Source organism: Metarhizium robertsii (assembly GCF_000187425.2).
Source record: "Metarhizium robertsii ARSEF 23 chromosome Unknown MAA_Scf_8, whole genome shotgun sequence".
Taxonomy (NCBI): Eukaryota; Fungi; Ascomycota; class Sordariomycetes; order Hypocreales; family Clavicipitaceae; genus Metarhizium; species Metarhizium robertsii.
The window spans coordinates 1738413-1754216 of record NW_011942226.1 but is presented as its reverse complement, the minus strand read 5'-3'; the positions used below and the strand labels follow the sequence as shown (position 1 = coordinate 1754216).

Genomic DNA, 15804 nt, shown 5'->3' with positions numbered 1-15804 from the left:
GCCCACTACCACAACAGGCTGGTGCGGGACCAGGCGGCGGGCGAGATCCTGATTGGCTATCGACGTTAGTATCACAACTGGACTTACCTGCTTCACGATGCTGTTGAGTCGATCCTCCGGCTGCGCATAGTCGACGGCGACTGACGCACCCCCAGCCTTCATTACGGCCATCATGGCCACGGGCATCCACTTTGACTTCTCAATACACAGCGGGACGATGACCTCTGGGCCGACCCCTAGAGTGACGAGGTGGTGAGCCAGGCGGGTCGATAACTCATCAAGCTCGCGGTACGTCCATTCGCCATCCCACGCGCACACGGCCTGTGCCTCTGGCTGCTGCTTCGCCATCATGGTGATTAGATCGTGAACGACACCATCGGCAGTATCGGGCACTACCGAGTTCCAGTGCCACATTTGCTGGAGGTCCTCCTGACCGACCAAGAGGATGTCTTCCAGCTTTGCCTCAGCAGATTCAGCACTACATAGCTGGCGGACAACATGTTCGAGCTGCCTCACCAGAATGGCTACTTGGTCGTCATTCAGCACGGCAGAGTCGAATCTGCTCAGCAAGACGACGCCTTGATCTTCAAGGTAGCATTCCAGGGACAACGGATACGTGCGGAATTCTGCCATTTCGTCATCGAGGGACCAGTGATCATTATCACTGTGGGGCGCGAAAAGACTATCATGGGTGGCCTTTTCTTTCTGGTCCGCAGCTGGCTGGATGACGAGCAACGTTTGGAAGTCACAGGCTCTCTCAGCCTCGGGGCTGATTCGCCGAATCCGCTGCAGACCAGTCTGTTCAAACGCCGTCATGTCAACGACCTGTGTCTGGATTTGAAGAAGCAGCTCTTGGATAGTCTTTCGCTTGTCTAGAACAATCCGGACAGGCACCGTCGCGATGGTTGGGCCCGTCATCTGCTCTACGCCCGGCAAGGCTGCCTGCCTACCACTCACCGTGACACCAAACACGGTCTCGTTAGCATTGGTATAACATGAGGTGATGATAGCCCAGGCAGCTCGCAACATGGTCGACGCAGTCACGCCCATCATCTTCGGCCACTGTAGTTCACTGATGGCGTGCGTCAGCATCTTATCAGATCTCGGCTGATAGCGCGGCGACGGCAGGTTCGGAAAGGTCTGCGCCTCAGAACCCTCAAATTGGGTAAGCCAGAACTTGGTCGCCTCGTCTTGCCGCATGCCCAAGATATGTCTTACGAAGCCCTGGAATTGAGGCGAGGTCTGTAGCGTTCCCTCGCCGGCATAGGCTTGAGCAAGCCGCTCCAAAAGAAGCGGCTTAGACCACCCGTCGTAAAGCGCGTGGTGTATCGTCCACACAAAAAACCGGCTAACCTCCTCACCGTACGACTCTTCTAATAGTGCAAACCGAGCCAGGGGCGTACCCAGGCCTGTGGTAAGCTCCCCATCCTCTTTCTGATATTTCGCAAGGTCCATTTCGCCACCCTTGGACGCCCATTTTACGGGCTGGTTTAGGACTACCTGCACCAGCCCTTGTTGGTTAAGGTTGACAATACGTGTCCGAAGAATAGGTGTCATCGCAACAACCTCCTCCCACGCCCTCTTGAGACGTTTAATATCCACTGTGGGTTGCAGCTGGAATACATGACGAGAGACGTAGTCGCCTGGATTCTTTGCTGTCAGGGCGATTAAACCCTCTTGGAGTGGTGTACAGGGAAAGGCGTCCTCAATCTCAGCTGCGTTGACTCCGCAGGCGCCAGCAACTTGGCTTCTCATAACTGCCACCTCAGTATGGTCTTTCAGTAATTCGTAAGGCTGGATGAAGCTGCTAGTTGCGGGAAGCTCGCCAACGACACCTGCCATGTCCTGCAGTACCGAGTGGTTGAAGATGTCGGCGACAGTAAGCGACAGACCATGCTCTCGCGCGGCTCCAGCTAATCTCATGGCTGCAATAGAATCCCCGCCTAGTCGCAAAAAGCTGTCGTTGACACCGATGTTGCTGATATCAAGGCCAAGAACAGAAGACCAGAGGCCTTGTAGACGGAATTCCATGCGCGTGGTTGGCTCTTTCTTCTCGGGAAGAGGCGAGCCCCAGGCCATGAGCTCCTGCATTGAAGAGGTTTCACACATTTCTCTCAGTTTCCGTCTATCCATTTTGCCATTGGCATTCTTCGGAAAGACCTCCAGTGGGATGTAAACAGAAGGGATCATATATGCCGGTATTTGGGCGGCTAATCGATTGTTGAGTCCATCGATGACTCTCCTCAACTCCCCTTCCAGCCCGTCTCTACCTTGTCTGGCAGCTGGTGTTGATATTTGCAGGAAGGCAGTGAGTAGAGGTCTATCGCTGTCACGCGGAGCTACGAGCTCGGCAGCCACCCCTACATCCGTGCTTTCGGCGAGATGCGCCCGCACATGATGTTCAATATCACCCAGTTCCACACGCTGGCCATTAATCTTAACTTGCAGGTCTTTTCGGCCCAGGTAAGCAAGTTGTCCATTCGCCTCATATCGTACAAGATCACCAGTCTTATATAATCGTCCCGGCCGTCCCGAGCCTCCTGGCGGTCCATCCAACAGCCATTTTGGGTTTTCGATGAACACTGCAGCTGTTTTCTCAGCATTTCTATAATATCCAGCTCCCACAACTGGTCCTTCCGTTAGCAATTCTCCAACGGCTCCAACAGGCACCAGGCTATCATGACAGGACGGGTCGACAATCCAGCTGCACGAACCAATACCGTGGCCGATAGTGGCGGAAGAGGAGTCTATATTGGCAATATCATTTATCACAGCCAGAGTAATCCCGACTGTACATTCGGCCGGGCCGTACAAATTAATGACGCGGGTATGTTGTGCCCACTCCAGAGCCTGATGGCTTGGCAAAGCCTCACCGGCGAAAACTACTTGCTTTAATGTGCCTTTGAGGTCGGATGGCCGTATCATGCTGCCAACTGATGGTGTGATATTTATGAAGTTTGCGTTATATGCCAGTATTGAGCCAGCGAGGTTGCTCATGGCGTCTTGTTGAGAGGGAATACAGAGGCAGCCACCCGCAGTCAGAGTGAAGATGAAATCAGACCAAGTTACATCAAAGGAGTGTTTAGTGAAATTGTACACTCGCGAGGAACTGGAGTAGCCTAATATGGCCCGCTGGTGGTGAATCGCGCTGCAAAAGTTGGAGTGGGTAATTACAGTGCCCTTGGGGGTACCGGTACTGCCAGAAGTGAAGACAAGGTAGAGAATGTTCCGTGGCTGTACCTCTGGCAATATGCTAGTGACATCGGGGGTGGTGCTGGCCTCGTCGACAATTATGACTGGCCGTGGGGTGAGCTGCGCGGCAAGCTCAGTGGTCATAGAGGAGGAAAGTATTAAAATCGGTTCGACTTGTTGCACAATGCTATATAGCCGGTCGCTGGGTAGACTTGTTTCGAGAACGACTGATGCACCACCGGCCTTCATGACAGCAAGCATCGCAATCGGGGTCCATTTTGACTTTGGGAAACAGAGGGGAACAATGATGTCAGGGCCGATGCCCATGTGGACGAGTCGGTGTGCCAGATTAGTTGAGCGCTCATCAAGCTCGCGATAGCTCCAGTTTCCGTCCCAAGCGCAGATAGCCTGCTCGTCGGGCTGCAATTGTGCCCTCTGCGTGATGAGATCGTGGACGCGGCCGTCCACCGTCTCTGGAACAGCCTCGTTCCATTTCCAAATGAGTTGAAGATCTTGGGGAGTAGCGGCAGTAGTAGCAGCATGTTGGGGCACGTCGTGGTGCGGTGGTGAGGAATCTTGCACCTCATCTTGTGCAATTGCGGACATTTTTTCGATGACCGTGATTGCACTTTCGCTGTTTGCACAGTGTCTAGCGGGATCGTTGTCAGACTCACCGCGTGTAGTTTAACACGCAATGAAATGGTTTCTGCGGGTTTCGTTTGTTTCTCAAGAAGCTTCTGTGTCTAGAAACAAAACCACTGGCCGCAAAAATTGTTGCAATACAGACAGTGGTAGGAGGCGTGAAGCTGGCAAGTTTTCAATTCACCCACGGCTTATAATCCGTGACTGTCCATCAGGTCGATGATTCAAGGTTACACGCCCAACTACACCCTGGAGCTCATTCCAAGCCATTTCAGACCGGCAACTGTAGTGCCGTAATGATGACTGTAGCAACACTTACTCCGTACGGAGTACACGACATTTGTCACACACAAACAAGATTCTCTGTCGTCCCAGGGTAGTTGGGCGTGTAATTATCGTGTGCTAAGTCATTATTACGTATTCCGTCATAAAACGCAGCTGTATGGTACGGATCAAGAGGTAAAATCGATGACGATCGTGTACTCCGTACAATTGCCGTTACTGCAGAAGAGCTATCGCAATATTTGGCCATGCATAACGTTGTCAGCCGCCAATAGACACGCCTCCGGATCCACGCCGCGGCCGAGCGGCTGAGGCGGCCCGACGCCTTGGACCGCTTTTAACGCGCGTGGCTTGCATCAATTCATCAATTGGACGTTTGAGTCCTTCTGCCCCTGGCCCAGACCCCCGGAGAAGGATCTATACTCAATTATTGCATAAATATTGGGTCTGGCGCACACCCCTTCACCTTTTATCACGTGTGACAGCAACGGCGTACGGCCTGGATCCACATATGTGAGCTTTTCCCCTTCAGGCTTCACGCTAACTACCCTGGGTTGTTTCTCGTTCCATTGGCCTGCCCGAGTTAACTGACTTTGAAAAACGAGCTAACGCAAGCATGATTTGACGTAGTATTTGCTTACAGATCACTGTGTGCTTTTTTTTTCTTGAAACAAGGATTCGGTGAGGATCAGAGTGAGGACGAGAGCTGTAGTCGAAATCGGGATAGTCGCTATCGAGACTTGCTGCCGCCGCCTTTGAAAAGGAAACAGATCCCTAGTTCGTACCCCCGCGTATGCCTTCCATGCACACTCCCCTCCTTTAGGTTGCTGCGAGCTGCGGGCATCAAGAGATACTGATGCCGGCTATAACATTACTATGGCATGATGAAGGCGCTTTCCGGAATGCAGAGAATAGCGACAAACCTGTTCACAATGGACGCACGTCTGTCTCAAAAAGAGTGTAAAGGAAAAAAAAAAAAGGAAAAAACCCTCCTTGAACGGGAAGAGAGTGCCGTCTTACAACATTTTCTGTCTAAGAAAAGCGGAAATTCGCAACCATTGTCCCTCAACCGGCCGTTAATCAACCGTGTCTTGCTCAACGAGTCATAGAGATCAGTTCTCCGTAGTCTTGTACGGTTCCTGGTCCGAATTACTCCCTGTATCATGGGAGCATTGTCGGAGCATAGTGACTAGCTCGACGAGGCATGATACAATTCCGTTTACCCCAACAATCACCTCTATTTAAACAATGTGAGCAAATTGCTCGGAATTTTTGCTCCGTACCTGGTTTCCTGTAGTCATCCTTTACAGAGCCCACCTTTGCCCCCAAGTATACGACGCTTGTTGCTTCTTGCTGCGGGGTTTCAATTCACGCTCATCTACCCTACTGCTAGCTAATACCATCATTGAAACTTCAAGACGGTGGAAACACATCCAGCATGGCCCTCTACGCCCTTTTAGGCTTCTTCATTGTCTTCGTTCTAAGTCTCGCAGCCGGGAAAGCTATTTACGCCCTGTTCTTGTCGCCATACAGAAACGTCCCAGGGCCAAGGCTTTGCAAAATCACACGCTACTGGGCCGTCTACCATGACATGTGGCTGCGCCGCATTGAAAAGATTTACGAGTGGCATCGCGAATATGGCGACGTTGTGATGGTTGCGCCAGGAGAAGTTTCGTTTTCCAATGCGGCGCTGACGAGGGAGATATACGGCTCTACCGGGCGACATCCCAAAAGTAAATACTTTGACAACTTCCTCATGTACGGCGAGCGACCAATCTTCTGCACACTGGATGTGAGGGAGCACCGCCAAATGCTCAAGAGAACATTTGCCTTTTACCAGCCGACCTCAATTTACAAGCCGGCCAGCCTGCAGCCCCTGTGGACCAATGTCAGGAGGTTTCTCGACCAGCTGAAGAGAGACATTGCGGTACAGCCGACGGTCGACGTCCTGCTGTACTGCAATTTCTACTCGTTCGACAACATCACGAACCTGGTGTACGGTCCCGAGCTCTGCGCCCGCACAATAGGGGATGCCGAGTGCGAGGAGCGCGCGATACTGGAGGGCTGGAAGGAGGTCGAGGTCTGGAACAATCTCTCCTACAACTTTCCGCTGGTTCACAAGATGATTAGGGCCGTCGTATCCTATGCCAGAAAAGACCCGGCTTTTCTGTCGGCCGAGGAGCGATTGACCGACTGGAACATGGACAAGATTGAGTCTGCCAGGCGGAATCCGGACAAGATGGTTGCCGGCTCTCTGTTGCACCAGCTGAGCAACACGAAGACGCCCGACGGTGAGGCGTTTCCCACATCATGGATTGCCGCTGAAATGCTGGACAATATCCATGCCGCGCAAACCACGGTTGCTCTCTCGCTCACCTATACGCTTTGGATCCTGGCCCGCCACCCCGAATGGCAGGACCGCATTCGAGCAGAGCTTCTTGCGCTACCAGTCAAAGAAGATGGCTTGCCCAACTTTGACGACGTCATGGCTGCCCCAATCCTGGACGCTTGCTTTCGAGAGTCCAGCCGACTTCGTCCTCTGTCGAGCGGAAGGGCCGAGAGGGTAGTGCCCGTTACCAAGGCATACAATGGGGTGGTGCTCCCCGCTGGAGTGAGTGAATTCTTTTGGTGCACTTTCCATCCCCTGCAGAGTCTTTTCGTTCCTTTCTATAGACGGCTGTTGCTTGCGCTAACAATTGACCCGTGAATGCAGACCGTTGTGTCAACGTCAACGCTGTCGATACACCACAGGCCAGACGTGTTCCCAGACGCCCACACGTACAGGCCTGAGCGCTGGCTGGAGGCAGACGAAGCAACCCTGCGGGACATGGAGTCGTGCTACATGCCGTTTGGCTACGGCGCGCGTCTGTGCCTGGGCAAGGCGTTCGCCGTGGCAGAGATCAAGCTCTTGATTGCGGGCATCGTGACGGAATTCCGGCTTTGGGACGATCCTCAGTCGCTGACGACGGAGAGGAGTATGGAGCAGCTTGGGACGCAAAACGCCATGCCGCGGGGGCAGCGATGTGACCTCGGTTTTAGACAACTGTCGGAGTGGGAGCGGGAGCGTGGCAATGGCACGCAAAGTGTGCCGTGATGGCGAGTCTGCAGCCCTTGCCCGAGGAGCAAGATAGACCACGTGTAGTAAATGAATAAGAACACGATCTATCCAATAAAGTGGTCCGCATGCCATTAGCCATCACAGTGTGGGCTGGCTCTATACAGCGATTCGGGTTCTCAACGGGCAACAAAAGTGACTGGTGATAGTTAGCTCAGAGCATGCGGTGTGCTGCAATTTGCGAAGGCCTTGGTAAATGGCACCTGAGTCAATAATTTGTGAGTTACGGGGTACGGAGCACACCGTTGGCCATCAATTGCTCTCTACGGAGTACTTACTCCGTACCTGGCCCTGCCTGCTCTGGACCAGACTCGGTTCTTCCCTATTGGTCCGTCATGGTGGTCGTGGCTCCGAATTCGTCTTTGTCTGCCGCTCGGGTGGCGCATGTGGCGTCTAGTTGCGAGCTGAGGCGATAATCAATATGCTGTGATCCAAGAGTCCAAGACAGTTTCGGGCCAGCTAGTACTCATACCTAGGCACTTAGGCACCCTGGCCACCAAATCTGCAAGTCTTGCTTCAATGTTGTCCAATGCCGAGTCCCACAGCGCATACCGGTCGTCATCACGCTTCACCTGCTGTCGTGTTCGCCGATATTTCGTCACCATGCGAATCTTTGAAGTACCCAACAGTTGCTCTTACGAATCAATGTCTTGGCCCTCGGCCAATGTATCGTGATAAATACGACGGTGGAGCACAAGGCTCCTAAAGGGGAAAGCTGGTCAAGATCAGAGTGCACATGTGAAGAGTGGGAACTTGAAGTCGGTGGGGTCACTGGTCCCTGCTTTATTCACCCCACGGGGTAAGCTCAACAAAGGCGGTTGGGGTGATCCCCCAAAATTTTACGTCTGGAGATGATGCGCGACAATTTCCATCATCACAATTCCATCATGTTGACGTGGAGTCTTTCGACTTGACACTTGCCACCCTCATGTCCTTTCCCCCATGATTACCGCGTACCAAAATCGCAATTGGCCTCGCCACCACTCTAGAGCCAAATCACGGGCTCGTCGATTCACAAAATGGCATCACCGAGGGGAAATGCTGTGACCACTACCAGCAAACTCGCCAGCGTGGCTGATAGCTCGTGCTCGATTGACGTTCACGACGTGTTTGGCCCCACAGTGGCATACGCTTGTCTCAATGGCTTCGACTTCACGCTGCTATTCGAAGAGAGCATTCTCACTCTTTTGCCTCTTCTCCTTACGGGTAAGAGAAATGATGGCCTGTTTTCTCGGTGTTGACGCCTTGCTAAGTCAAACTTCTAGTTCTGATCCTCGTACCCCGCGCCATAATTCTTTGGAATACTGCTCCCAAAGTCAATAGATCATGGCTTTTTACGCTAAAACTTGTAATTGATGCTTCGACTCCTTCTTTCATATCGCCCAGACCTACTAGGTAGTTAACAAATATTATGATGTCCTAGGTGACATTCTCTGTCTACATCACCCTCCAGGTTGCTCTGCTTGCTCTCTGGACACAGCCGAATACGCCTACGACCAGGCTCACCATACCACTAAGAGCCATCATTATCGCCAGTTTTATCTGGTTTCTCTACGTGTCTTACCTAGAGCACGTCCGATCTGTTCGGCCATCGACTATACTATGTCTCTATCTCGGCATATCTTGCTTGTTGGACATGGCTTGTGCGCGTACCGTCTTCTTTATTCCGGGCTACCATATCGTGGCGCCCATTCACCTCGCCAGCTACTTTGTCAAGTTGGTGCTTTTGGCCTTGGAAACAACCGAAAAGCGAAGGCTGCTTATGCTGCAATGGAGAAACACATCGCCAGAAGCTACAGCCTCGTTCTACAGTAGAGTGCTATTCGTCTGGCTCAATAATTTGTTCCTCAAGGGATATAAAACGCTTCTGACTGTGGACACTTTGACGCCGCTCGACCAAGATATTCTTGATGCCTCTCGACCTACTAAGCTGGAGGAAAGATGGGAAAAAGGTAGGTCTTCTGGACGCCCCATTCCACTGTTAAGTCCGTCTTTCACTGACATCCACACACCTCGCAGCTGACAAATCTAGCAAAACCGCTTTGCTTTGGGTCTTTATTCGGCACTACAAGTGGGATCTGTGGGCTGGTGTCTTGCCGAGGCTGGCCTATGTAGGGTTCACTTTTGCTGAACCTTTTTTAGTCAAGAGAGTACTAGATTTCACGGTGGAACCGGATGGTCCCAATACGAGAAATTTCGGCTACGGTCTAATTGGAGCATATGCTCTTGTCCACATTGGTAAAGCAGTACGATGTAGTTCCTATTCATTTGTATCGCCGCTCATAGTCTAATTGCATCTTCTGTAGTTGTCGCTGGCCTGGTACGAGCATATGACATATCGTGTCTTGACAATGTTCCGCGGCAGTTTAATCACCATTATTTTCGGCAAAACTCTTCGCCTCAGCGCTAGTGCTGTTCACGATGCCGAAGCGATAACATTAATGAGCGCTGATGTTGACCGTATTGGTCTCTGTATGCCAGTTCTGCATGATTCATATGCCAGTCTCGTGGAGCTTGCCTTGTCCCTATGGCTTCTCTACAGGCTCCTCGGCATCGCCGTATTCCCCCCTACCGGCTTCATTATTTGCAAGTATAGCCCGATTCAGGATATTAGATTGTCGTAGTTTCAAAATGCTAACATACCACAAGTGTGTCTTTCTGTTGGCATTCCTATTGCCTCTGCAGCCGGAAACGCCCAAGTACCATGGCTTGAGGCTATTGAAAAACGGTTGGCTGTAACATCCAAGATGTTGGGAACAATGAAGGCGATAAGGATGGCTGGTTTGACAAGAACCATTCACGCAATTGTTTCGAATCTCAGAATCAAAGAAATCCGGTCCTCACGCGCTTTTCGTCTCTTGTCCGTGCTACAGACTGGCGCCGGTGAGTCTCATCGCCCCTACACTCCGCCCGGAGCGTCTCCTCTTTTTAGCACTATCTAACTCGAGTGTTGACAGCAAACTGCACATTTACTTTTGCTCCCGTCTTAGGTCTTGGGACCTTTACCATCTTGGCAAAAATCAATAATACAGAGACCTTGACGGAAGGTGTTGCTTTTGCAGTTTTGAGTCTGTTCCAATTGCAAGACAGGCCTGTCATGTCCCTGCTGCATGGCTTCGAGGACTTTCAAACTATCATCAATGCGTTTTATCGCGTGCAAACCTATATCTTGTCCGCTGAGAGAGAAGACTTTAGAATCATTCCTGTTCAACAGTCTGGCACGTCTTCTGATGAAAGCCTGCAAAAATCCGACTCAAATGTGCCTGGGAATGGTATCCTGAGGGGGGCTGAAAGCCTCGATACCTCTACTTTCAGTGCCGGCGCTAGTGCTGTTAGCTTGAAGGACGCCGCGGCAGGATATTCCGAAACAATGATTGTTAAGGACATAAATCTAGAAATTGCTCGCGGCAAGATAACCATGATTGTTGGGCCTGTTGGCTCTGGTAAATCAACATTGCTACGGCTAATCCTGGGTGAATTGCCCGAAGTCTCTGGTTCTGTTATCTCTGACTATTCTAAATGCGCATTCGCTCCCCAGTCGCCTTGGATAACCTGGGGCACGGTGCAAAGCAACATTTTGGGGATGTCTGCTTGGGACACAGAGTGGTATAATACCGTTATTCGCGCTTGTTCGCTAGATACTGACTTTAAAGACTTGCCGGACGGAGACCAAACAAGAACTGGTACGCGAGGCTCGCGTCTAAGTGGCGGCCAGCAAATGCGTTTGGTGAGCAGAATTCGTGATGTTTTGTTTCAGAAGAGGTAGAACTCAGGCGCTGACGAGAGGTAGTCATTGGCTCGTGCATTATACTCTAGGAATCCACTTATTATCTTGGATGATGTCCTCACAGGACTCGATCGGCAGACCGAAGCCAGCGTTCTGGAGGCTGTCTTTGGTGCTGGTGGTGTTCTCAAGAAGACCAAATCAACTATCGTTCTTGCCACAAATTCAGGTACAGTAACTCGTCTTAGGTCACGATGCCATGCCTATTTACTAAATACTATTCAGTTGGTCATCTTCGTTTTGCCGACCACATCGTGGTCCTCAACAAGGAAGGTAGCATCGCTGAGCAAGGTACTCTTGAGCAAGTTTCCACGTCTGGCGGCTATGTGCAGCGACTTGCAAGTCTGCCAGCCGTTGAGACGTCGCGGCAGGAGTTGTTGGAGTTGCCAGAAGAAATCTACCAGGAACTTGGTCTCTCCAATGAGGAAGACGAGCTGGGGTCTGCCCGCAAAACAAGCGACTTCCAGGTTTATGCGTATTACATCAAAGTTGCTGGCACATGGACGTTTTCCATTTATATATTCATCTGCGCGGCTTACACCTTTGGGCTCAGCTTCCCTTGTAGGTGTTCTCGAGTCCGTCCTTTTGTCAACCTATTAACTCTGTTTTCCCTTTAGCAATATGGCTGCAATGGTGGACCGACTACAACGCAAAGCATCCAAATGAGAACATTGGATACTGGCTGGGTATATATTTTGGCCTCGCGGCTCTGGCGGTTGTAGGTTGCATGGGATCTGACTGGTACGTTGGCTGTATCACAAGGCACAGCGAAATAGCTGAACTAATTGCCTTTTAGGGCTTTCCGTATGATGTTGGTTCCGAAAACTTCACGGAAATTCCATCAGCTTTTGCTTGATACAACCATGCAGTAAGTACTCATACCTTTTTTTTTTTTTTGGTTGGGGAGGGCTATCCTCTGTTCGATGGCTGATGCTGATGATCTTCTAGCGCAACAACGTCATTTCTCACATCGACCAACGCTGGATTAACTACAAATAGGTTCAGTCAAGACTTACAGCTGATTGACAGCGATCTTCCACAATCTCTTGACGAGACCGTTATGAATTTCCTTGGCGTCATCACCTCGGCCGTACTGGTGTTCACTGGCTCTGGATACATTTCTGCTTCCATTCCCGTTTGTGCAGCCCTCATCTTCCTTATTCAGATGTTTTATCTACGGACTTCGCGCCAGCTGCGATTGCTCGATATTGAAACCAAAGCACCACTATTTTCTCACTTCATTGAGACTCTAGGGGGTATCACTTGCATCCGCGCATATGGGTGGTCTGCAGAGTACATGGATCAGAGCTATGACGCTCTTGACACCTCGCAGAAGCCATACTACTTGCTATGGTGCATTCAGAGATGGTTAACCTTGGTTCTGGATCTGTTGGCAGCTGGTATTGCTGTGATGCTGGTTGCGTTTGCAACAATGGTTCACAACGGATCAACTGGATTGCTGGGTGTGGCTCTTTTCAACGTTATTAGTTTCAGCGGCGTTCTCCAAAGTTTTGTCACACAATGGACACAATTGGAGACGGGCCTCGGTGCGATTGGTCGCATAAAAGCCTTCGTTCAGGATACCAAGCCGGAGAATTCGGATGGGGAGGTGGACGACTTGCCAGACAATTGGCCGTCAGCCGGCTCTATTGTCTTTAACAATATTTCAGCCTCGTATGAGGCATCCGCTAAGCCTGCCATAGATGGATTCAACTTAACAATCAAACCGGGAGAAAAGATTGCCCTGTGCGGACGAACTGGAAGGTGAGCTTCCTCTGCGCAGTTCTTGTCACAACTCGACTACTAACTAAAAGATTTCTCTAGTGGCAAATCATCGCTTCTCTTAACGATTCTTCGCATGCTTGAGCTGGATGCAGGCAGCATCACGATTGACGGGTACGATACCAGCAAGATATCACGTGAAGAATTACGACGGCGCCTGAACACATTGCCCCAGGAACCGTTTTTCCTACACGGAAGTGTGCGAGAGAACGTTGACCCGCTGCAAATCTCTACTGATGAGCGCATCATCGAAACACTGAGTGCTGTTCAACTTTGGGATATGCTAGAGAGCCGCGGCGGGCTGGACGCGCCAGTGAGCGAGGACTCTCTGTCTCATGGGCAGCGGCAGCTATTCTGTCTCGCCCGTGCGATTGCGCGCCCAGGCAACATTGTCATTATCGACGAGGCAACAAGCAGGTATGAATCGAATGATGCAGTCAATACCTTGCTATCCACAGAATACGGAATTGCTAACAATGTGGCAGTGTTGATTCGGAAACAGACGAACTCATGCAGCGGGTACTGCGGCAGGAGCATGACGGGCGTACCCTGATAGCCGTTGCCCACAAGCTACACACCGTGACGGACTTTGATCGGATAGTATTAATTAACAAGGGAAAGGTGGTTGAATCTGGAAACCCAGGGGAGCTTCTGGCGAACCCAACGTCGGCATTCTACAAGCTATACACGAGTGGAGGCAGCGCTGCCGAGTAAACAAAAGGCGCGTTCCTTTCTGTTCCCCTTTATCTTTTACGTTTAGAGCCAATGCAAAAACACATGATATACTATGCTCTAGCCAGTCTCATTACTAGGATACATGAATGGGTGAGCGAATATACAATAATACTAGCGGCAGGGGAGGGTATCGTCGACCCGCTTCGCCACTGCGCCTCGACTTCAGACGATCGATGATTACGGGGCCTATCCCGCCCTTAGCTTGACTTGATGCTTATTATCCCTGTAGCCAAACCCCTCCCCTGCAACGAAGGTCAAGTGCCAAGCTCTGACTTGGGATGAATGCCCAGGCTTGTCTAGCGACCCGGTATACCGTCGGCCATGAATCCGTCCAGGAATCCTTGTGTGCTACGCTGACCATCCATGGGCTCTGGTCCTCCACCCGCGGGCGCGGCTCACCACAACAAGCTTATCGCATTGTTTTCTGCTCCGTAAGATGTTATAATAATCCCACCCGAAAGTCTAGTATGTCCGCAGTCTCAAAAGGAAGAAGTGATCCACATGGCAGAATCTTAAACCATCCATGTGGAGAAAGACTATGTAAATCCAACCTCGCAAAATTGATACTAGAGGCTTTGCACACGACTTATCACTCCTCGCATAAACACCCCAGAAAAAGAATGACTATAAATAGCAGACATAATATTGAATTCAACAGCAAGAGCATTATGAAAGGATTCAATGTCTTACTACATTCACCACTTTGCGGGGTATAACCCGACATTTAAGATTCGTCTTCATCGAAACCTCAAGTAGGCAGTCTTGTACTCCTCTACAGGTTCCAAATCCAACGAGCTGGCAGCTAGCTACGCACTAGAATACCAAGAGAGACAATTGGCCCGTTGCACGGAACAAGGCGTGATAAGATATGTGCAATATGGTCAGGGCTGACGCAGGATCTAGCACCCACCCGTCATGTTTCGCTTCTACTGTCTCAGTCACACTCCCACCCACACAACTTCTTGTCTCCCGCCCCAGACGGTAAACCACCATGGCATGTGACGCGAGGCGGCTGCGGGACTCAATGCAGCGGAAAGACACGTTTCAACCCGTCAAACGACATAAAGATGAATGCCGAGCTAGGCGCGGACCGGAGACATGTGATGCCACAGCCGCGATACAAGCCGCGCAGCCCGTAGCCCCGCCAAAGAGCCAGGCCTTCGCGCCAAAAGGTACGCTCCTCCACCACGCGCAGCCCGCCCCCGGCCCGCGTCTGCACCCGGGACTTGATAGTGTCGGCCGGGAAGAACAAGAGGTTGTACGAGACGCCGGCCGAGGCGCCAGCCACAGCCTGCTGCCACAGCGGTAGCGGCCTGCGCAGAACATCCCCCCTCTCCGAGGGCGACGCGGCAGACTGTTGTGCCCGGGCGTAGAACGCAGCCGTCACGGCCTCCTTGGCGCCGAACCAAGCCGCGCCGCCGCCCGTCTCCCTGATCAGCGTGCCCACCTGGCCGTGCCAGAAGCCGAGCAGCCCCCCGTGGCGAAACACGTCCCGGATGACGCCGAGGGGGCCCGCGGCGGCGTCGCCCGGCGCCTGGATCCGGCACTTGACCAGCTCGACGGGGTTGAGGACGAAGGAGGCGAGGGCGCCCGCGAAGGCGCCCGTGGCCAGGAGCGCCGGCAGCGGCAGCCGCTCGTCTCGGGACGCCAGCCCACACGCGTACAGCACCTCGCGGCCTGCGCTTTCCAGGGCGAACAGGCTGCTGGTCTCGAAGGCGGCGCCGACCAGCGGCACGCTGATGCCGTGGTACAGGCCTAGCGCGCCGTGGGACTTGAGGAACTGGCGGAAGCAGTCGAACGGGCCTGCGTAGCGCAGGGGCAGCTGGTCCGGCTGGCTCTGGAGGCGCACCTTGACTGTGTCGAAGGGGTACTCGATGTATTTGCCCAGCATGCCGGCGAACTGGGCCGTGTGAATTTGCTGCCTGGCGCCAAGTGCCGCGGTTGAAGGGGGGCAAGACTTACCGTTCCGTAGAGGACATCTTCTACGGGTTCCATCGGCGGGCGTCTTGGACGAGCACTGGGGTGAGGACCCGGGCGGTGGGTGCTTTTTGCTATGAAGCGGATGGGAACGTTGCCAGGAATGTTTTTCCCATCTTGACTTGAAATCCTGCGCCCCTCATGAGGAGGGGAGAGAAAAATACGGTGGAATCCGGTGCCATGGAGCGAGCGCGGCGGTCAAGGTTTGTTGTTGATGACGCTGCCGGAGGATGATGGTAGAGGCAGAGTGTCTCGACTCTCACTTACGGATCATGCTGTCAAGGGGCGGTCAATG

General features: G+C 52.2%; 4 protein-coding genes across 4 annotated transcripts in view; 2 read left to right on the top strand and 2 right to left on the bottom strand.

Moving 5' to 3' along the window:
* Window positions 1-3798, bottom strand: part of MAA_09772 (nonribosomal peptide synthase) — a gene marked incomplete at both ends in the record, with an annotated part of 30981 nt that extends 27183 nt beyond the window's left edge. The window contains one exon of the mRNA XM_007827770.2: window positions 88-3798. Coding sequence (XP_007825961.2) covers window positions 88-3798 — 3711 coding nt within the window. The remainder of the gene's footprint in view (window positions 1-87) is intronic.
* A 1756-nt stretch (window positions 3799-5554) lies between these two features.
* Window positions 5555-7210, top strand: MAA_09773 (Cytochrome P450 CYP5329A1; the record flags this gene model as incomplete). The annotated part of the gene is made up of 2 exons (XM_007827771.1): window positions 5555-6727; window positions 6830-7210. 2 exons carry the CDS (start codon window positions 5555-5557, stop codon window positions 7208-7210), a joined length of 1554 nt encoding a protein of 517 aa, XP_007825962.1.
* Window positions 7211-8250: 1040 nt separating this feature from the next.
* Window positions 8251-13511, top strand: MAA_09774 (ABC transporter; the record flags this gene model as incomplete). Its single annotated transcript, XM_007827772.2, has 14 exons — window positions 8251-8437; window positions 8497-8579; window positions 8655-9183; window positions 9251-9477; window positions 9538-9789; window positions 9856-10114; window positions 10189-10958; window positions 11022-11184; window positions 11241-11576; window positions 11633-11756; window positions 11812-11883; window positions 11964-12779; window positions 12840-13214; window positions 13283-13511. 14 exons carry the CDS (start codon window positions 8251-8253, stop codon window positions 13509-13511), a joined length of 4422 nt encoding a protein of 1473 aa, XP_007825963.2.
* A 1042-nt stretch (window positions 13512-14553) lies between these two features.
* On the bottom strand, window positions 14554-15423 carry MAA_09775 (amino-acid transporter arg-13; the record flags this gene model as incomplete). The annotated part of the gene is made up of 1 exon (XM_007827773.2): window positions 14554-15423. The coding sequence occupies one exon, from the start codon at window positions 15421-15423 to the stop codon at window positions 14554-14556; it is 870 nt and encodes a 289-aa protein (XP_007825964.2).
* Between the last annotated feature and the right edge of the window lie 381 nt (window positions 15424-15804).